Source organism: Nilaparvata lugens, chromosome X, assembly GCF_014356525.2.
Source record: "Nilaparvata lugens isolate BPH chromosome X, ASM1435652v1, whole genome shotgun sequence".
NCBI lineage: Eukaryota > Metazoa > Arthropoda > Insecta > Hemiptera > Delphacidae > Nilaparvata > Nilaparvata lugens.
In genome coordinates, this window is record NC_052518.1 from 74738383 (window position 1) to 74761004 (window position 22622).

The 22622-nt window shown below is 35.0% G+C and overlaps 1 protein-coding gene across 1 annotated transcript; it reads left to right on the forward strand.

Annotated features, from left to right (window-relative positions):
- The first annotated feature begins 2024 nt into the window (after positions 1-2024).
- LOC111061726 (tyrosine-protein kinase transmembrane receptor Ror2) lies at positions 2025-22186 on the forward strand. Its single transcript, XM_022349420.2, has 8 exons — positions 2025-2115; positions 3860-3961; positions 5674-5873; positions 6660-6933; positions 9118-9363; positions 10036-10205; positions 10939-11094; positions 18202-22186. Exons 2-8 carry the CDS (start codon positions 3910-3912, stop codon positions 19054-19056), a joined length of 1953 nt encoding a protein of 650 aa, XP_022205112.1. The 5' UTR covers positions 2025-2115; positions 3860-3909; the 3' UTR covers positions 19057-22186.
- Positions 22187-22622: the final 436 nt, after the last annotated feature.

Consider the following 22622-nt stretch of genomic DNA (forward strand, 5'->3'; position numbering starts at 1 on the left):
GATTATCCAATTGCAAACTTTTGGCAACTGTTGATTCTATTAAATCATTCACTATGAAGAGGTAGCAGATCTATTGTGTATCCAGCGTTATTGTCCTGTCACCAGCTGGCTTAGATCTTTGAATAGTAGACTCTTGAGATGCGCGTCAACACTAGTGTCAGGTGATCAATTTTCATAACGGCAAGGAAAGTTGTGTGAGTGCGCCACACCAGATTTTTAGAATCTATGTTCAAAATTAGGAGATCTGAATCATTCCCGTTTTTCCGGTATGCAATCCACAAGTTGACATGTTTTGATGCGAACAAACAAACACACGAACAAACACAACCCTACTCTCTCTTATTATATAGAATACTATTATAGTCATGGTCTCTTTATAGACCTTGATTATAAATTATTTTATAATATGTAAAATAGTCGTATACACTATTCTGGTAGAATGTAAGCTGTATTCCCAGTCTTCATTTTCAACAAAATAGCATGCATTTATTCCACATACCATTACAATAATATTCAAAATAATATATTCTCTATTATCTAATATAGTTGTTCACTTTGTGAAATTTAATGTACACATTTTATATATATCTAGTTGGACTACAAATGGGTATAAAAGAACCAATGAGAGATGAACAATCTAATAATGATTTGCTATATTTATGGTTAATTGAATTAAATAACATTCTTCAGCACCAAACAATATAAATTTTGCACAATAGAATTCCATAGTTATTAGTAAGTACATGAATTTAGTAGCTAGTGAAAGGGTATAGTAGGCTACTCGTTAAAAATTATTCATTTTTATGAGTTTTAGTTAAATAGTAGGCTACTCAGTTCAACAAAACATGTTTATAATCTATTAAACTGGGTTTACACCAAAGTTATTAACAAAATGTTAATAACTTAATCCCTATATATATATTCTATTAGATTGAACATAACTTATCATACACTTGATGAACATAATATGTGTTTGTCAAGTTCCGTTCAATGTAATAGTATCTATGAGGATTAAGCTATTAACATTTTTTGTTAATAACTTTGGTGTAAACCCAGCTTTAGGCTATAAATCAAATCAAAATCCATTTATTTTCAAAGACAAATTACAATTTGTATAGGCAACTTCATGAGAAATGTACATAAATTATTACATAAAAACATATAATCATACCACATAAAAACAAGAAATCATCACATTAACGTCTTACAAATTCTCCATATTAAAGGCAAAATATTCCTTAAAGATTGGAAAATCCTTAATTTTTAGTTTATATTCACTCACTAGTAAGCCTCTTTATAATATGTAACGGTAACTGATTATAAAACCTAATTGCACAAGCCCTAAAACTGATATGACTAGATTTATACCGACAATATTCGTTTCTAGGTTCAACCTATTTCTTGTGTTGTGCGAATAAACATTAAAATGACTAGAGAATGAGAGCAAGTTAATCTTTATAAATAATAAACATTGAAAAATAAAAATACACGGCAAACACATAATTCTCAATCTAACAAATAGCGGTTTGCAGTGCTTAAGGGGATGAACATTACCGTATAGGCTAAATGGTTCTTATTGCTCTTTTTTGTAACACAAAACGTGAATGGAAATCACTAAAATTGGCCCATAATATTGCTCCATACAAAAGATGTGAATGAACGTAACTATAGTAGACATTTACTAAAAAAATTTGGCACACTATTTCCTTTTATCTTCTCAACATAAAAACACCTCTTGTTACCTTGCGTTGGGGATAGTGCAGTCAATAAAATGATAGCAATATATACAAACACATACCAAAAAATTGTGACTGGGAACTTTTTGTATGATGAATGACTTCATTGATATTCTCTACACAATACAAATAAATAATATATTAACAGTGTACAGTTGAAATGTTTAATAAGTCTAAATCTATCCAACTCGACTGTGGTTTCATATGCAATTCACTTTGTAAGTAATATCACTAACAAAATTATGAAATAGTCGATCATTCTAGTCTAGCCTACTCCTAATAGACCTACATTTATATTTTTATTCACTTTCAAATTTCTAAGTTGGAATGCTTATTCATTCGCAAAATGTTAGGATGTCAGTGATTAGAACAACAAATTGTAAGTATAACCTATCTGAAGATATGTTACTGTTTTACTAATTTCCGATAGCATTTAGGCTTAATGACGTGTCTTTTGAAACTTTATCTTTTATGTGTGGGCTAATTATAATATTACCTTTCCTTCTTGACACTTCTGATCGTCGGCTAAGCACCGAGCACACCACTGGTAACTTTTCGCTTTAAGCCTTGTTCACACCAAGCTATTTTCTCTGCAGAGTATTTGAGCAGCATATATCTGAACCAAAAACATTTGTGGACCGACAGAGCTATTTTTGATTTGTTTTCAGTTGCACTGTGGTCGAGGGAAGAATCTTGATAATGTCAAACCAGTTCCTATGTGCCGTGGTATAAACGTTCATTTTATAAAAGTATACCTTGGCTTAATAGGGACAACAATGACTGAAAAATGAATTTCTGATGATGTTCTTTCATTTAATGTAAAATCAAAAACTTATTTTAAAGGTGCAATTCCTTAGCGGCGTCACGAGACTCTTAAGAACGCTTACACCTGAACGTTTACACCACGGCACATTCTGGTTTGACATTATCTTCTTGAGACGTGCGTAGCGGTTATAAGCAGGCATTTCGAGACGTATAGAAATGCGTGCTCACAGCCGCCGCGGCTAGAGCACATAACGTATATATTAATTGGCGATTAATTTTGGTATAAATCGTAACGTAAATGCAATAAAGTAGCCAACACTTCTAATTCATCTGCCGCCATAACGTTCATTCAAATAAAAATACAAGAAGTCATCGAATCTAGGTAATGAATTTGTAGGATAATTATTATTTAACGAAAATCCCAATTAAATGCTGTAAATCACCCCGAAGACTTCTGCTGCTGCAAATATTGACTACACGGTAAACAGCTAGATGGAAATTCGATGAGCGCTACTATACAATAATTATTTGTCAGCCCGGAATCGAACCCGGTACCTCCTAATTGCTGGCCAGGAATTCTTACCCTTACACCAAACTGACAATCTCTGGATAGCAGCGCTCATTTTATACAAAGTCATAACGGCCAGCCAGTCTACAGATGGAAATAAATTGGAAATTGAATTTGTTCAAACGCTAGGCTAATAAATGCATTTATAGGTTATGTACTCCAGTCGTGACGGCTGTAATGACGCATCTTGAGACGCGTCGCCGCTAAGGAATCGCACCTTTAATTGCTATAATAATTGCTCTGTTGATAAACAATGAGGCAAACAATCATGGAATATTCTGTTTGATGGCTAAATTGCAGGTAGCTTTTTTGTCTGAGAACAGAGTGTAGGGATATTTCACTCTGTAGATTCAGTAGGTACAACTGTGATTGGAGCTGACTGACAGTTGTAGGCCTATACTACAACTGCCCAATGCAAAGAGTAAACTGTATTATTTTGTAAATACAGTACATTGACACATATTTTTGGGTTCACTAGACTGTATGCATATTTGTGTAAAGAGTTAGATTTGAAGTTTGATTCTGTTCCGGTGAAATGATCGGAATAAGGATGTTGTTTCTTTGTCGGAAAAAAATTGAATAACCTGTACCGCTGTATACCCATTGTTATTTGAATACCAGATGTTTGTGGCGAAGTCGATTTGACATGTGGATAAATGTACAAAAATAATTTCCTTTCACATTTGCTGCAACATAGCTGTGAAGTAGTTGATAGAAAAAAAATTCAATTGATTGATTGGACTGATTGCAAATGCTTGTTCAATAATGCAGTGTATTGTTCCTATTCCAGGTGGCTTGAAGAGGCTTATTTTAGTATGACGAACAGTTGACTGATTTCAAATGGATTGGTTATATCTACTTACAATCCTATACTCCATTCCAGTCTATTCAGGTACGTAAAGCTTCTTTTAGTATGAAGAACAGTAAACTGATTTCATATTGATTAGTTATATCTAGTTACAATTATTATACTCCATTCCAGTCTGTTCAAGTGCGTTTCGTTTAAATTGAAAAATAGCATAAACCGAGCGAATCAAAATAATTTATTCGGTAGATTTGGGTTCCACTGTGCTTTCCACCAGTTTTATCTGCATTAATCAAGTCTCATATTTATATTGCCTGTTTTAGTCCCAATAAAATATGAAATGAAAAAATATTCAAAAACTAAGTGGCCTACAATAATAGAAAAACTAATATCTTATCGAAACAAAAACTTGAAAGTAAAAAATAAACTTTAATTCAAGTTAAAACTTACAGTAAAAGAAAATTTGACAGTAATATCAAATAGATTTGTGATTTGGCATGATTTTGGAATCATGGTAAGGTTCTTTTACATGAATGAATGAAACAAAAAACGTCCGGAGGCCTAGCCTGTGTGGGGTAGTATGGATAAATCTTGAAACTAAAATTAAGATCTACGTAGATGAGTGAGTTAATGCGATAGACCGGTCTTTGAATATTACAAATATGCTTACTACTAGAATGGCATAATGGAAACAGAATGGACTTCACATGATTAAGTAATTAGACAGGATAATTAACCCATAAAATAACTTGAATACTAACTTTATCATAAAGAATTATTCACCTCTATCTCGATTCGGGTATGATGATGAATGATTAAATTTATTTCACAAAAACCATTCAACGGGGAAACAGAAAGATACTGACACAAAGCATATGCATTTACAAATTCAGTGTATTAGTATTTGTAAAAAGCCTATGTAGTAATAAAAACTTGACTAGAGATTAGAGAATGATACCCGCATAAGTGTGAAACCGTTTTGCTGATATATGTCATAGAATCAATAAATTTAATTTTCAGGTTGAGTTTTATTAGGGATATGAAAAAAATAGTATCTTCTAATTGATTACGGTATTCTTTCACATATCTAAGAAAAGTTTGTTATCTAATGATTCTATTGGAACAGGAAGTATATTATGAAATTTTGAAGCCAGGAAATTATAATATTTAGGCAGGTCCCGGCTGTCTGAAACCAGTCGTCGTTAGGTCATGTCAGAGGCCCTGAAATTGATCAGGTGCGGTCTGAAAACTCTGACATCAGACCTGAGCTAGCCAGGTCACTCGATATTATTTTTACGTTGAATTTGGTATTGGAATCTAATCGATTCCACAAATATAATCTAGTCCAGGTCTTTCACACCTTCGTTCAGTGCTGTATTTATCGAAAAATCTCGAGTACTTTATAAATGTCTACATTTTGAAATGGCAATACATTATTGTCATTGTTCTAAACAAGGGTCTTGAGTTTTCTACAATACATTACAATACATGCGAATGAATGGCTTTTGCGATGTAACCAGTGGTTTGGTAGCCTATATTTTATAATTTAATACATTTCTCATAATCCCACAAACAAATTTAGAAGTATTTTGGGATGTTATTATAACGGAGTAAGCCGAGTGAGTTGATCTTCAACATTTTTTCGTTCTTGAAATTCTTAATGCAATCACATCATCAGACATTTTAAAAATTTACCATTTTAATTTAATGTATAAAATATTCAATTGATTCTGAATATTATTATTTATTTTACATTAACTTATATGTTAGATGTTTAATTTTGTTGGTTGTTTTTGCAGATGATATGCCTAGGCAGGGTGAGCATAAATGTGCCACATATAATGGAAAAGCTTGTAAGAATTACTTGGACACAAGTAGTTCTGTCTGGTTCAATATCTCAGCAGAAAGCTTACATGGAGGATTAAATGAACAAATTGTAAAAGATCTATGGGAAGAAGTTATTAAAGATTTGAAAGAGCCATGCAGAAGTGCCGCCGAAGTAAGTTTATTGTTCTCTACTTGAAATAAAAAAAAATTAGTATTGTTTAACATTGCATTATTTTAATTAAGTCAATTGCCTATTAGAGATTTTATGTATTTGTTGCATGCATTATAATAATTATTATTTTCTATATATTAATTATAGTCTCTCTACCGTGTTTTACATGTTTTGAATCATGAAGTAATTACACAATATTACCAATTCTTAATCATTGCTCATTTTGAGTCATGGAATTTAATCTTATATTCATAGGATCATTCATTGCTTGTATTTGAAACTTATCTTTTTCTTTTTCCGAAAATAGCTGCTTTCCAATTATTGCTTTTCGGAGTTGCAAATGTGTGCTTCTAAGGGCCGGTTGCCGAGCTCTGGCTCTGGATCTATAGGTTCTGGACTTGCAGAGTCTAGGCCTCTGTATTTTATAGTATTATAAATCGTCCTAGACATATTCGGATCCATTTAGTCTTGGACCTATTTGAGTCTAGTACATGAAGCAATAAACAAGAGGCATTTTGTTTCTGTAATTTTGGCATTGAAAGACAGCTAATGAAAGCGCTAGCAATAATATATCGCAATTAATTGGACAGCTGTTTATCGCTGTCAAAAGACAGCTGAATGTGTGTCTGTTTAAGCTACGAAACCTGGTACAGTTATGAATATGTAGGTAATGATAAAAAGTGTTTGACAACTTCTATTTTCATTTTCATTTCATATTTATGGAAAAATACCAGAACATCATGCATAACACAACTATAATATTATTGTTTTATTAATCTGTTTCAGCGCTTACTATGCACCTATGCATTCCCGTTGTGTGTGATACATAACAATGATGCGATCGGTCTACCTCTATGCTATGATGACTGTGCAGCAGTTCGTGATTCCATTTGCTACAATGACTGGGCCCGAATTGAAAGCAATAAAGAGCAGGGCATATTTATCAGGTCTAGGGGGCATTTCACCTTACCCAACTGTTCTGCTCTACCGCGATTGTCTCCAGACAAGAAAGTCTGTTCCCATGCTCGGATTACGGAGACTAAAAAGAATGAAGTTACTTGTAAGTCAATCATTATTAAATCAAATTGGACGTGAACTAATTTCTAAATTGATAGTGTTGTAATTTTACTATCACTAGCCGGTAGGCTTGCTTCGCTTGTCTTATTCGACTAGCCAAGGGGCTGAATCATCCCCTGAAATAAATGGGTGATTCGCTTCGTCGCTTGCATTCTTCATTTGAGCTAGCTTTTTCCGTCAAATAGTCAGATACAGATTTTTAGACTCGATTCAATCATCAGTTGACAGACCAAATTTCTAAGCTTTATCTAAAAAGCATTTTTCAGACCCTAGCTGAGCCTCTGTAACGAATATAAACGTTCTCCATCCATCAGTTCGCAAAAAGGTGGTATCAAAAATGTAGCTAAAAGTTGACAAAATGTCTGTCCATTTTGAATATGAATCATTTCCAACGTAAAGTGATGAGAGATATGACGCCAAAGATTCGCCCAAAATCGGCGATTTTTGAGCGTCTTACCTGCGTTTTCTCAGATTTTTCAATAACTAATTAAGATAAAATGTTCAAATTTGTTATAGATGTCCAGCTAGAATCTAGAAATTTTGTCTTGAGAGGACATCAGGATAACGCACAAGATGGCGGTTTTACTGCGTTTTTCCTGGGCTTTCTCATATTTTCCATAACTAATTATGATAAGATGTTCAAATTTGGTACAGAAGTTTAGCTAGGGTCTAGAAATTATGTCTTGAGAGGACTTGAAAAGCATTGCCAGATAGTTCAATATGCAGACTAAGTAACAATCAAAAAGCTCTAACGCGAATCTATATATAAATGGCTAATTCAGAGGTTCCCAAACTTTCAAGACCCACGTGCCCCGAGTACACACGTGGCGCTAGGTGAGCTGTTATAATTCACTATTTTGCATTTTATTTTATTACAATAATTGAATTTTCAGTTGATATTCTAATTAGTTACTTGTTAATATACAGGTAGATTATGAAAGGACTTTACAACTTTGAAAGATCATGAATATTCATTGAAATTACTTACAGAATTGAGAAAGATGTAATTTTGTTACAGAACACTTCAAGTCTAAGGTGTGGGTTTCATTTTGATTCGATGAGACATCCGTTGGTAATGCGACATACATCCCACCGATAATCGATTTCTTGCTATACTCGTACCAGCATATCAGGCGTAACTTGTGCAACCGCAGCGATCCGAATGTGATTCGATTTCGGAGGTTATTAAGATTGTCTGGTAGAGCGGAACATAAACCTTATCCTTAATGAAACCCCACAGAAAGAAATCCATCGGTGTTAAATCCGGTTAGCGAGGTGGCCATGCAATTGGCCCTGCATGGTAAATCCAGCGAAGTTGAAAGCAATTGTTTAGAAAATCCCGAACTTCTCCGTGGGAATGAGCTGGTTCACCGTCATGCTGAAAGTAAAAGGGCACTTATTCAGCATGACGGTACACCACCTCATTTCCACGTAGAAATTTGGAATTTTCTAGACATCCATTTGCAAGGACATTTGCTTTCAACTTCGCTGGATTTACCATGTAGGGCCAATTGCAGGGCTACCTCGCTTATTGGATTTAACATCGATGGATTTCTTCCTGGGGGGGGGGGTTTCATCAAGGATATGGTTTATGCCTCTACCAGACAATCGCTGCTTCATTGTAGAGCGAAGGTTTCATTAACACAATACTCTGATGAAAGTTTCAATTATTAATTCAAATCTCTAAATTATATTTCAACCTTATTTTACGTACCTTTGTGGTTATTTGAAGATACAATTATTCGTACATGATGGAACACAATTAAAATTGTCAGGATATTGCACTACTCAAACAATTTAAAACATAAATAGAAAGCAAACTAACAAAGTACTGAAACTATTAATAATTGTCTTGCCCAAAAAGGCGATAGAGAAATTGAGACTACATCTTTATTCTCGTACTGCACCTAGCAAAGTGTGTCCTCCGAACGTAATGTGGTCTCTCGTTTGGGGATTCGCCCCCACTAGTTACTTCTGATACTGGTCTATTGAAAAAGTGGGAATATATCTGGCCAGTAATTGTGTTGATCTTACTTTTAGTCTGAATCTCTTGTTTTATTTGCGCTTTATTTATTTATTTTTTAGCTCTTAATAGCCCATATTTGTTGTACATTGGAAGTGAAATTGACCTATATATAAGAAGTTGAACTGTTGTCTATTTCCACAGACGATTGTATTAAAGGAAGAGGCCGATTTTATCTGGGAACAATGAATATTACAAAATCCGGTCTGCCATGTCAAAGATGGGACTCCAATAAGCCTCATTCTCATGACAACCGTCCTCCGAATGTCTTTCCTGAGATTCAAAATGCCGAAAATTATTGTCGCAATGCAGGGGGTGAGGAACCAGTGCCTTGGTGTTATACTATGGATCCAGATGTTCGTTGGCAGCATTGCAACATACCTCTTTGTGGTAAGTAACTGAGCACTCACTTATTCAATGTTAAAAGTATTTCACAAAGAACTTCACAACTTTGACTACTTGGCACTCAGCCTAGGGCCCGTATTTATGAACTTTATTAGGACTCATACTTGAATGCAAGTGTCGATTAAATTGAAATCAACTTTTTTAAATGCATTTTTTTAATTAAGCAGTGATTTATTGAATACACCTGCAAGCACCAGCCAATATTGTTCATGTAATCCGTTTTGAACTATTTTTGACGACACTACAGTCTAAATAGTTCAAAGCGAACTATTAACTTGTAGTTCGCATGGAGAGTGAAATGGATGAGTATTGTACATGTGATTTAATATTGATAATAATTGACCATTGTAAAGTATCACAAGGACTAAAATCATTTATTGCTAGGTTTAGTGGAGGTTTAGTGGAGGTCAGTGAAGGTATATTCTTAGAATGCATCTTACCTGTGAATCTTTCATTCCCTAAAATGTTATCAAATTTGGTAATCTGTACTAATTTAATTCTTGCATTTTGAGGACTACTTTCTAATCTTCGCACCTGATACCCATTGATGGAATGGCTTTTAGAAGCGATACTGGATTCAAGTGTTTGGCTCTTTCCCCTCAAATCTCAGACCTGTCTGTGTACTAATAAGTTTATGTACATTTGTTTTTTTTCTAGAAAATGATATAAAGACTGGAGGATTTCTTTTAAGTAAACTAATGTCCCCACAAGTCATGGTGATCCTAGCATTCATTAGTATAACGAGTATTGTTATTGGTCTGCTGATTGTATTGATATGTAATATAATTCTCAAAAACCGACTAGTCTACAGGCCTACTGCCACCCAGGTATGTTGTTTCAAATTTAGCTAGTTGAAAAAGTTTCGTACATTAGTTTATTTGTAACTTTCTTCTGATGATATTAGCCCATTACGAGTTGCTAATAAAATTAGATGAACATAACCTAAAAGGATCTGTTTAATTGTGCTAAGAAAGGGAAGGTTAGGTTATTGCTATTGAATAGCAATATGCTTATATTATTCGAAATGTTTGCATACTTTTAGATAATAAATACAAATAACCAAAAGTTATTTCATCAGCTGTTTCTAGCAGACTTGAAATTTGGACAAAATGTATGTCACCCTACAAATATTTGGACGCAAACAGGTGAAATCCCACAAATTGCCTGCTTAACAACTAAATGATGCCATTGCATGTTAGGTTTCAGTTTCATCTGTTCGTATGATTGTTGGAAAATGTTATTTATTGTTTATTAACAAAGTACAGTATAAGTACCCTATGTGGAACTGTCGCTTTGGATAATCTTTTCGTTTCCTTGGAAGATGTAACTCACGAAGACGGGATTTTCTTCTTCGGCCTGTTACACGGAAATTACACTGAAGATGAAAAATCCAATAGAAACTAACAATTTTCAATTTCATCATGTGATTACGTTTAATCTTAATTAATTATTGTTTCAATCCAGTTTATTTAAATAACAATTAATTGAGTATTGTTATCATCTTCTCTTCGTAGCCGAGGTGACATTTTTTTCAATTGTTCTAATTATTTGTTTCAACAGGAGATCAACATTGATTTGGAGAAGTTACCTAATAATTCAGCATACCATAAATCTGGAGCAAGCCTGAATCCGAAGCTGGAAAAACTAGAATTTCCACGAAATGATATAATTTATATAAAGGATCTTGGACAAGGGGCTTTTGGAAGAGTTTTTCAGGTAACAAAATTCAAAAACGAATCTTTCATGAACCGTATTTTAAATTTGTGTTATGCATAGAATAATTACACAGAGGATGAAAGGTAAAATGAAATGAAATGAAAAAAACCGGTTTAAAGTGGGATCAGTAAATGCTGAGAAATTCAGATTTTGGAAGTTATGTTTGTTGGTTTAGAAAATTCCCCTCCTGGGGAGCACAACACCTGGTCGTGGTGGAGGGGCTTGTGTACTCCCGTGACCCGGAGAGCTATACCGGCGGTAGTGTAACTACCAGTAGGGCCACCCAAGCCGGACAGGTCGAAGGATAGGAGTCAGACGAAGAAGTGCTCCAAAGAAGACGTCGTTGGGCTAATCCCCCACACGTCGGTTTACATCGGATTCAAAGTACTACAACTAGCCTCGGACGGGACAGGAATTTACGGATTAATAAACGGACAAGCCACTTTATCAGATTCGGGACATGGAACGTAAGAACGCTTACAGGAAAGGAGGTGGAGATGGTGGAAGAAATGAAGAGATATAAGATGAAGGTCTTGGGATTTGTGAGACGAGAAGAAGGGGAGTGGGAGAGAGTGATTTGGATAATGATTTTGTCATGAGATACTCAGGAATGGCAGAAGGAAGAAGGGCATGTGGTGGAGTGGCGATTGTAGTGGATGGAGATACCAACACAAGAGTCAGAAGCTGGAAAGCAATAAGTCCTAGAGTAATTAGAGTGGATCTAGACCTGGAAGAAAAAATTAGCATCATTCAAGTTTATGGACCTACTGAGGATGCAAGTGTAGCAGATAAAGATGAATTTTGGTTGCAGCTGGAAAGAGAAACATGTGAAGCTGAAGAATCAAGGAAACTCATAGTGATGGGAGATTTCAATGGAAGAATTGGAAAGGATGAGCAAGATGGACATGGGAGTATGGGGAAATATGGCTGTGAGACAGTAAAAAATGATAATGGCAGCGTCTGATTGAGTATTCATCACAACATAATCTTCTCATTGGAAATACTTGGTTCATACACAAAAAAATTCATAAAATCACATTTGTAGGAGAAGGTCGAGAAGCAGAAAGTATGATTGATTATATAGTGTATCAAGGAGATCTTAGGTATGCTGTGAGGGATGTCAAGGTGATCAGAGGAGCTGAGTTGGATACTGATCATAGGCTTCTAGTGGCAGACACAAGCTTTGTAGAGAGAAAGGACGGCAGGAAGAAGGCATACATGAGAATCAATCACGAAGAATTAAGATCCAGGGAGAATTGAGAAAGGTACCAGACAGAGCTCTCAGCCCGTATAGAAAACTGGCAAACCCAGGAAAAAAGATACACCGATGTGGATAAATTCTGGAGTGACTTGAAAGAAACCGTGACTGGAGCTGCCAAGGAAGTATGTGGTGAGAGGAAAGTTTGAAAGTTTAAAAAGAGGACAAGGTGGTGGTCAGAAGAAGTGAAGAGAAAGGTTAAAGAGAAGAAAAAAGCATATAAGAAATATATGATCTCTAAGAGGCAGGAAGATTTCAGAACGTATGTGGAGAAACGGAATGATGCTAAAAGAAGTGTAAAATTGGCAAAGATACAGGCATGGGAAGATTTTGGTAGAGATCTACAGGACCAACATGGACAGGATAATGGCCGAGCCTTCTGGAAAACAGTAAAACACCTGAGAGGAAAGTTTGGAAAGAAGGTAAGAACAATAGTGAATGAATATGGAAGATTGGTGTCACAGATGGATGAAGTATTGGAGAGATGGAGAAGATTCTATGAAGTTAATTTCCGGGAGAATAATGAGCATAATTATGGATGAAGAAAATGATCAGAATGAAGATATGCCTATGCTAGACGAAATTGAGGGGATTACATCAGATATTACCAGAGATGAGGTTGAAGAATCTTTGAAGAAAATGAAGGTCGGTAAGGCAGCAGGGGGCGATGGGATTGCTCCAGAATTGATGAAATGGGGAGGGGATATACTGACAGGGAAACTGCTGATTTTGTTGAATTTAATATGGCATCAAGAGAGAGTTCCTTCACAATGGAAGGAAAACATTATCATTCCTCTCCACAAAAAAGGCTGCACTTCAGACTGTGAAAACTATAGAGCTGTATGTTTGTCCCAGCTGGGTATGAAGCTTTACACAGTCATTCTGGAGAAACGCTTACGCAGGGTGGTGGAACAGGATATGGAAGAGGAACAAGCGGCGTTCAGACCAGGTAGGCAGACCCAGGAGCATATTTCATCTCTCCGAAATATATGCTCGAAATTCATTGAGAGAGGGAAGAATGTTTACTTGGCTTTTCTGGATCTGAGGGATGCATTCGACACAATTCCAAGGAAGTGGATATGGAAGGTGTTGAGTAATAGAAGAGTACCTCCCAAACTTGTGAAAGCCATCAGAAGTGTAAATGAAGGAATGTCAGCCAAAGTACGAATTGGAGGAGATGTATCAAGAGCATTTCAAATGGAGAAGGGTGTGAAACAGGGAGACAGCCTTAGTCCTCTTCTATTCATCTTAGTGATGGATGATATAAACAAGATATGCAAGAGGAGGACACAGAACATGGTAGTAGGATATTGGAATATGAGGCCAATTGGTACAAGAGCCCTCCTATATGCTGACGATATTGTTTTGATCTCTGAGTCTTCAGAAAAACTCCAGCAAGCTGTGACGGAATGGTCAGAAGAACTGAAAGGAAAAGAAATGGTTCTCAATGTAAGGAAGAGCAAAGTGATGGTGGTCTCAAAGGTAGGAGGAGAGAATGTGGAAATAAGGGTTGACGGAGAGGTGCTTGACCAGGTGTCGAAATATGAGTATTTGGGTGCGTGGTTCTCTGAGGATGGAAAAATAGATGTTGAGGTGCTGAACAAGGTAAGAAAAGGTTCGCTGGCTTACTATTCCGTCAAAGACTGTATATTTGGTAAGAAAGAGATCAGTAAGAGGATAAAGAACCAGGTATACAAATCAATAATTGAGCCAATCTTACTGTACGGGAGTGAAAGCTGGCCCATGAGACCATGCCATGAAAATAAAATAAGAACGGTGGAAATGAAATGTCTTAGAAAAACATTGGGGAAGACAAGGAGGGATAGAATACGAAACACCAGAATAAGAGAGGAAGTTGGCATGAGAGATGTAAGTGTGAGGATAGAAATGAGGCAGCTTAAATGGTATGGACATATACAGCGGATGGATGACAGTAGAAAAGCGAAACAGTTTGTGAATGTGAGAGTGCAGGGAAGGAGAACTGTAGGACGACCGAGGTACTCATATGAGGACAGAATTGAGGAGATTGGAAGGAGAAGAGGGAAGACTGTTCCGGAGATGAGAAGAATGGCGATGGACAGACGGGTATGGAAGAACTGGGTCGAGGCTACCCCAACGCTGTAAAGGCATAGTGGGGAGAGACAGAGAAGAAGAAGAAGGGTTAGAAAATTTATTACTACCTAGGATAATAAAAATAACTTATTAACATAACTACAGAGAGATGGAATGAAATTTATCTCTACCCCCATTTCCATAAAAATAGAGAAGAAAAAGGTATTTTATTACCTTAAATCAACATGACTTCTTTATTGCCTTAGAAACATGAGTTGTTTCTTGAGTTGTCTTCGGTAAAAGTCGATTTGGAAATGAAAAGTGATGTTTGACAACGTATAGTGAGTTTTCCAAAGCACTAGTTGTCTAGCAATAGAATTTATTTTTAAAATGAGGAAACCTTAGCCCACCAGTGGCGTAACGAAGGGGGGTTTTCAGAATTAGCCCAAAAATCCAACATCCAAAATGCACTATGTAAAAATTACCACTAATTAGTTTATTCAATTACAATATTGTTTTCTGAATGTTGGGAAATATTAAACTCATTCAAATGTTTTGCAATTGGCTACCAGCAACAAAAATCTCATTGGTAGTATATTGAAAGAAACTTTCTCCCAATGCGTTAATGACTAAATTTGTAATCCAAAGTCCATAAAACAACGAAAACAAAATTACAATAAAAAACAATTGCCTACATTGTAGGGTATGCTGGAGAGAAATCCTTCACCACCACCCTTTCAAATTTATGATGGCAAGGTCACTAGTTGAGATTTATAAGGGGCCCATAATTCTCGGACAACCTCCCCCCATTCCAAAATCCTGGCTACGCTTCTATAGTCCACATTGAGCTAAGCGACATTGATGTCTTGGGACATGTGTCTTGAATCATTTTCCTTGTTTGATGAAATTCATTGAAACATGAAATGTTTTTTTCGCCACACTTGGATGTAATGAGCTGGTTTACGTGCGTCATATGGAGGCCGAAAGTGATTGTTTTCCGACCAGGCCGGTAAAACTTTACGGCCCTAGGGCTGTAAAATGACCTTGAATAACAGCTGATCGTGTCCGATCTCACAAAAATCATAGAGATAATCTCATAACGACTGTAATAATCTATATAATTATGTATCGTGAATCGCGGTATCATGTCTATAATATATTTTATGAATTACTGTTTCATAATTTAATATTTATTATTGTGTTTTTGAAATCAAACAATAGAATACGATGATATCTCCATAGCCTCAACAATATAATGTTGGCTGCATTGTCCATTGTCAGAAAGGTAAGTATCGCAAGTCTTTAAAAGTGAAGAATCGAATTTGAAATCAAAGTACAATAATTGTATCAATATTTAAAAGTGAGGTAGAGTAATAATTGTTTCTTTTTTATTATCGAATTCCACTTCTTAATGCAATACAATCAACAATAATAATAGGAAAATACAGCAGAGATCTAAAGTTTAAGGTAAGCCTACTGGTGAAACAGCCTTGACTGAAAAATTCCTAGTAATTTTTCCGTAATTCATTATTAAAACTTTTAGATAATTTTTCTTCAATATCAAACCATATAGAGAAAACATTAGGCCCACTCAAGATTGAATCTTCGAATGTTTTCTCTATGATTTAACTATTTTCAGAGCAATATTTTGTTGTGAAAATGCCGGCAAACCGGCTTCAAGTTTGCCGCTATAGGCCTACACTATATTATAGTAGCCTACATACGTTACCTGACTTACAGGCCTCATCGATCAAAAATATGCAATGGCCGAGAGCGTAAAGGCGTAAACATCAGAACTCAAAGCTCAGTGAATTACAAACATGATCTAGGTTCGAACCTCGGTCAGTGACATTTTTTTTTGTTGATGAATTTCGACTTTTATTAGCTATTTTTTATATTAGTTACCGTAATTTAAATTTCAATCAATTTTTTAGATATATTTTGAGACAAAACTGTGAAATATGCACTTATATTAATTTTTTAATCACATTATTTCAAAATAGTAATGAAAATTCTATTCATCCATCTATCCATGAGATATTGCACCAGGCGCAAAGCGCGAGCTATAAAAATTCAAACAATTATTCGAAATATTAATAGTATAAAAATATTGTCACTATTGTAAATTATTAATTAGTAATATTGAAATTAATTGACAGTGAAAGTTGTCATAACCAAGATTCAAACTATCAAAATGGGCTGTTTGAATTTTATTTATTTTTTAATTTCTTATATATTGGGAAGTTTTTTTGGTGTGGCGAAAAATAGCGTTCGCACCATGGGCTAAAATGTATTTCCGGCTCTCAATCTTTTCTAGTCCTCGGCCTACGGCCTCTGACTTGAAAACCGATTTCGAGCCGGAAATATCTCATTTTCGGCCCTAGGTGCGAAATATACTATTACATGTCTCGTACCAGTCATGCCTCATGTTAAAACCAACACATCTATTGCTATTCTTGAAGAATATGTTATGAAACATTCGACCACCCCACACCTATTAACATCAAATTATGTAGCGGGCTGGTTCTTCTCGACTTGAATATTATTTGAATAATTCTGCTATAAAATATGTTTTTGAATCCTTGGTTGGTTGGGAGCTTCGTGGATTCGTTCATTCAAATGTACAGATCCTCATAATTATTAAATTGTCACCTATTCTAGCAACTAGTAACTACAAGCCAGGAACTTCAATTAAATTAATTTCAAAATTCAACTTCTGGTTTATTGAACTCTTCTCAAAGTTTTGAATAAATCTAAGCAACTTATTCAGCTGTCTTCAAAAAAAAATAATAATATTTGGACAACCTCTACTCTTTGGATTTTTTTAATGTGCTTGTATTTAAACTTGGGCCTTGGTCAATCTTGAATCTAATTTTTAAATTTGATCTAGACAAAAAAAGTTTGGCACTCACCATAAATGGAATTTCCACATAGATTATTCAAAAAATCAATTTAGACGATATAAGATCACTCACAAAGCATGACTTCACACTTTAAATCTCAAATATACACTTCAATTGAATTTACGAAGAACAATATTTCTCTACGACAGTAACAAGCAACCTACATTAAAAGTAACAAGCACCTCGAAATTACAACCGTTAACTCCTCTTAATGGGCAGGAGCCATATTTCGAGGCTGGGGCTTGTTAACTATTACAATGTTTGAAATCTACACTACAGTATCTCGATTAGAACTCTCGTTTTTCCCCTGAAAATTATTTCCCCTCCAACGTTAACCCGGCCGGCTCCACGAGCCGAACATAAATAAATTGTCAATTGACAATTTAATTTATGAGCTGAGTGGAACAGCCAAAATTTCAAAAAAGGTTAATGTTCGTACAATACAAAAATATTACAATGTTTGAAATCTACACTACAGTATCTCGATTAGAACTCTCGTTTTTCCCCTGAAAATTATTTCCCCTCCAACCCGGCCGGCTCCACGAGCGTTTAGTGGAACAGCCAAAATTTCAAAAAAGGTTAATGTTCGTACAATACAAAAATACAGTAGCTTTTTCAACATGACATTATTGAAAGTGATACTCGGAAAATGCACGGAAGTTTCATTTTAATTTTGACAACAAAGCAGCAAGTTGGCCAATTCATAATTAATCAGCCAAAACATAATTCATTCTCACCTAAAATATTCCTTCAAAAATCAAAGTTCATTTGAATAAATTTCCCAACTTTAATGTGTTCAAAACCTGAAAGGGAAGTTTATATATCTTCTCTCTAAAATAATACCATCGCAACATCCACTCTATTACACCATGTTATGAAAATTGTGTTTTGCAGGCAAAAGCACCGGGTCTGTTGAAAGGCGAAGAATTCACTCTTGTAGCAGTGAAAATGCTGAAGGACGAAGCGTCGGAGGACTTGCAGGAGGATTTTGAAAGGGAGGCGTGCCTGCTAGCAGAGTTCGACCATCCGAATATAGTGAAGCTACTGGGAGTGTGCGCGGTGGGCAAACCGATGTGCTTGTTGTTCGAGTACATGGGGCGTGGTGATCTCAACGAGTTTCTGCGCTCCTGTTCGCCGAGTAATTACATAGTGCGCAGTGCTGAGGGTGGCGGAGACTTGTTCAGGGATATCCAACTCGGCACTGAGGACTTACTGAAAATTGCTCAGCAAGTGGCAGGGGGTATGGTGTACCTTTCAGATCGCAAATTTGTACATAGAGATCTTGCTACTAGAAACTGTCTCATCGATGACACTATGGTGGTGAAAATCGCCGATTTTGGCCTATCGCAAAAAATGTACCTTCAAGACTACTACAAAGGCGACGAACATGACGCCATACCTGTACGCTGGATGCCACTTGAAAGCATTCTCTACAATAAATACACTGTTGAGTCCGATGTGTGGGCGTTTGGGGTTTGTCTATGGGAAATATTTTCGTTCGCTCTTCAACCATACTACGGTATGACTCATGAAGAAGTTGTCAAGTACATCAAGGAGGGAAATGTTTTACATTGTCCTGAAAACACAAGTAAACCCATTTACGAGTTGATGAAACTATGTTGGAACCGTAAACCGGCAGCTAGGCCAAGCTTCCGCACCCTTTACCAGGCAATCGAGACCGTCAAGGCTGATTTTGAAAGGGAACATTCTATTAAGACTACTCATCTCCCACCTAGGGTGCATCTCTGAATCAAAAAAGGAGCCCAACACTAACTAGGATCTCTTAATAAATTATGAATTAGGTTTAAGAGCACAATACTTGACAGGTAGGCCAACTTTGTTGATTTTGAAGTCTCTCCCTGCCATGATATTTTCAACTTGGAGAAGGGCCCAAACATCCGGCATTTTATTGATGTGAATAACGAAATATAGTCTTTTGTTGTTGAAATCTCTTAATTATTGAGCATTATTTCACCAAACAATAGACTTTAGACTTGGACTTTTTCAAGTTTTTATAATTCTCAACATGAGCACTATCACCACAAGAAAGATTTCATAGGAAATAATACTTTGTAACAATTCAAAATATACTTACCTCTCATATGAACCGGGAATTATTTTACAAATTTCTTAATAAGCAAACCACTTGAGACAGTTTATTATTAACATGTTTTTGATACAACACTCTCCTGACTATTTACTATCAAAAACAACACTCAAGAACTACTGGCATTTCTTTCAAACTAAATCTACTCTGTTGATCTTTTCGTCATTGAGTAAACAACCATTTGAAACTAGATTAAATATCCAAGTTGTCATGATTATCAAGTTGTTGGAATTGTTGAGATTGTACTTACTAAATAAGTTGTTTTAGATCCATTCTTTTGGATTAAATCTTCTTAGTCATTCTTTAGTCAATTGATTTAGTTTTCATTATTAAGCTTAAGTCTTTGGTTAAGAGGTTTAATATATTCTTGAAAAATATTACTTCCTTCTCATCTGCTTTCTTCCTATTCTCCCAAAGCTTTGCTTAGTACATTCGTTTTTGAGCACCAGAATCTTTTTGCCCTTACTCTCCACACTTTCAAGTGAAGTGTGATATCTTCATGAAAATGTTAATATATATATAAATGGTCGAGTACTCACAAAATATCCCTGCATTATTATCCTGCAATTGATCTTTTTTGTTTCTCCTACATAAGTGCATTAATTTTTCTGATCTCTTATGAGAATTTGTAAAACAATAAATCCAGTATCTTGGATTTCTCAGAATGCTTAAAAGAGCTAATTGGAGAACACTCCATGCTGTATTGATACAGTACTAAAGACTTCGAAGTATCTCGTTACGAATAATGAACAATTGCTAGCAATACTATAATCTTACTTCTTATTATACAATAATTTCATATACACGATATTACTGCTGATTGTAAAGCTGCTTACAGACTTACGCTCTACTCCCCAAACGAACGTTACGCGAGCAGTTCGCAAGATGATCGCAGTTTGCGCAAGAAAAGAACGCGAACAGAGTGCGAGCTTGACAAGTTTGTAGGACGAATAGCTGTGCATGCGCGGTTAACGTTTACTTTGGATCAGTTACGATCTCTGTTTTAAAATATAAAATTATAAAAAATATTAATAAATTAGTTATCAAAATATATATATATATAGAAATCAAAACATTTTCAATAATACCAGCATATTGTCATTTAAAAGCAAAAAGCCAAACTCCCAACTCCAAACTCCTTTTACCTTTTGACAAAACATTTCATTATAAGACATAGACATAATTATAATAAACTTAATATTCATTATTGATTGATCAATTATTTAATTAATGTTCATTATTTTATGTAATTAATAGAATGAACATAAGGTTTTTATTAGGCTACCCATCAATCCTGATCAGAATATTTTATTTCGTTTTGTCGCCTGATCAGCTGGATTGAACGTTTCACATTATTTGTGAGGTTAGTTTATTGTTGTAGCGTATTGAAGTCGACAGTATACAAGCGCTCGAACATGTTGCGAACCTCTCGCGTAACGTCTTGTGTAACATTCATGATCGGAGCGTTTTCGTGGCGCGTATATCTATACGCATCATAGTAATTGGTTTTTGGGATGATATTTGAAATAATGCTTATAAATTACGCAAATGTTTCCATCTCATGATTACTACATTCTTCAAGCCAGGTTCAGAGAGTATCAGTATCATTGTATCAAGAAGTCACATTGTATCATTGAAAACCTGCAAGCTTCCTAAAACCTATTCTAGGCAGCCAGCGATAAATAATTAGAATGAAATTGAGTAATATTCAATCAAATAAGTTATATTTCTTGTCTAATATAGTTCATCATTACAGAAAAAATTCAACATTATACTGTCAATTTTGACTCTTAACAAGTAATAGTGTACTCTTTGTCTTCATCATACCTGTAATATAAACTTACATTTTAAACGTGATACCAAATTTAGATTATTTATTGTACCTGATGTATTACTTGTTCAGTTATTAGACAATATGCTTATTATAAGATGAAACTGTTGTTGGACACATCTTATCTGATAAGTATTTTTGCACACAATAACATTTGAAGTTTTAAAATGTCTCTTGTAAATTTTGTTGTTTAGGTAGCACTATATGTAGTCATAAATATTATTTGACTTACATTGCAACCTTCCACTATATTATGCTTCCCATTGAATGAATCAACCTACAAGTGTCAAGGCTTGACCATCGGTTTACTGGGGAAGACATTCCAGTGATAGGAGACTCTTCTACTTCTGTTCTTATTATAACAACTTATCATAGAAGACTATATTTAAATCGTATTATTTTGTATCCGATGATAGAGCTTAATTATTAAGGATGGCTGATAATTTAACAGGCTAAAAAATTGTTAAATTATATATCGCAAACGAGTAAAATACTATTCATAATTTGGATAAAGATTACATTTTCTTCATGTCACGAACCATGTTTGTAGATGTTCTGGCAAAAAATTGTCGTCTCAACTTTTGTAAATACAAGAACTGACTAGATAACGTATAACTGAATAATCATTGAAGTGGAATTACCTGAAAAGATGCCATAAATATATTTTTCTATGGTATATCTTCTTTGTACAATGATAATTATATTTTTGATCCTTGAAAGTGATCAGTAGTTTATAACTCACTTCAAAATTGTTCGGAATATGTATTGTATTATAAAACATAGTTTCTAGTCATTTTCTCCAAGCTGAGATCGAATTTCTGTTTTACTGTAGCTAGCTTTTTGTATTGTGTGTGTATATATAATAATAATAAACTGTCAATTCATTCTTTTGGAATGATTCCTACCTTTCAAACATTGTAATAAATCTGTAAGAAGATAAACTTTGTACTTTACTAATTATTTCAAATTCCGATTTCTTTAAATACATAGATCCACTAGCACTCTTGTATTATTTTATTTCTGTTATCGTAAATAAAATAATATAAGTGAGCTAGTGATTATTCGTGTTGTTCGGTCTCCTGAAATGAGCTAGGTACATGCTTGAGCTTAGATTACTCTACTATGTTTGTCTCCACCTTGGTTCTGGAGTTCCTTGTGAACTGAAGAACCAAATCTTTGAACACAATATCACTTTGGTTGTAATCTGGCTGCTCCTCTGTGATTTGCTTATAGTCCAGTCAATATAGACAAAAAGGGGGTGTGCTTGCAATTTATATTGTAGTTCTGATTTTTTAATATATTATTTGGGTACATAAGAGAAGTCCAGAACCAATTTCTTCATGCAAAATTTCTTTGTGCTAGATACAGGGTGGCCCA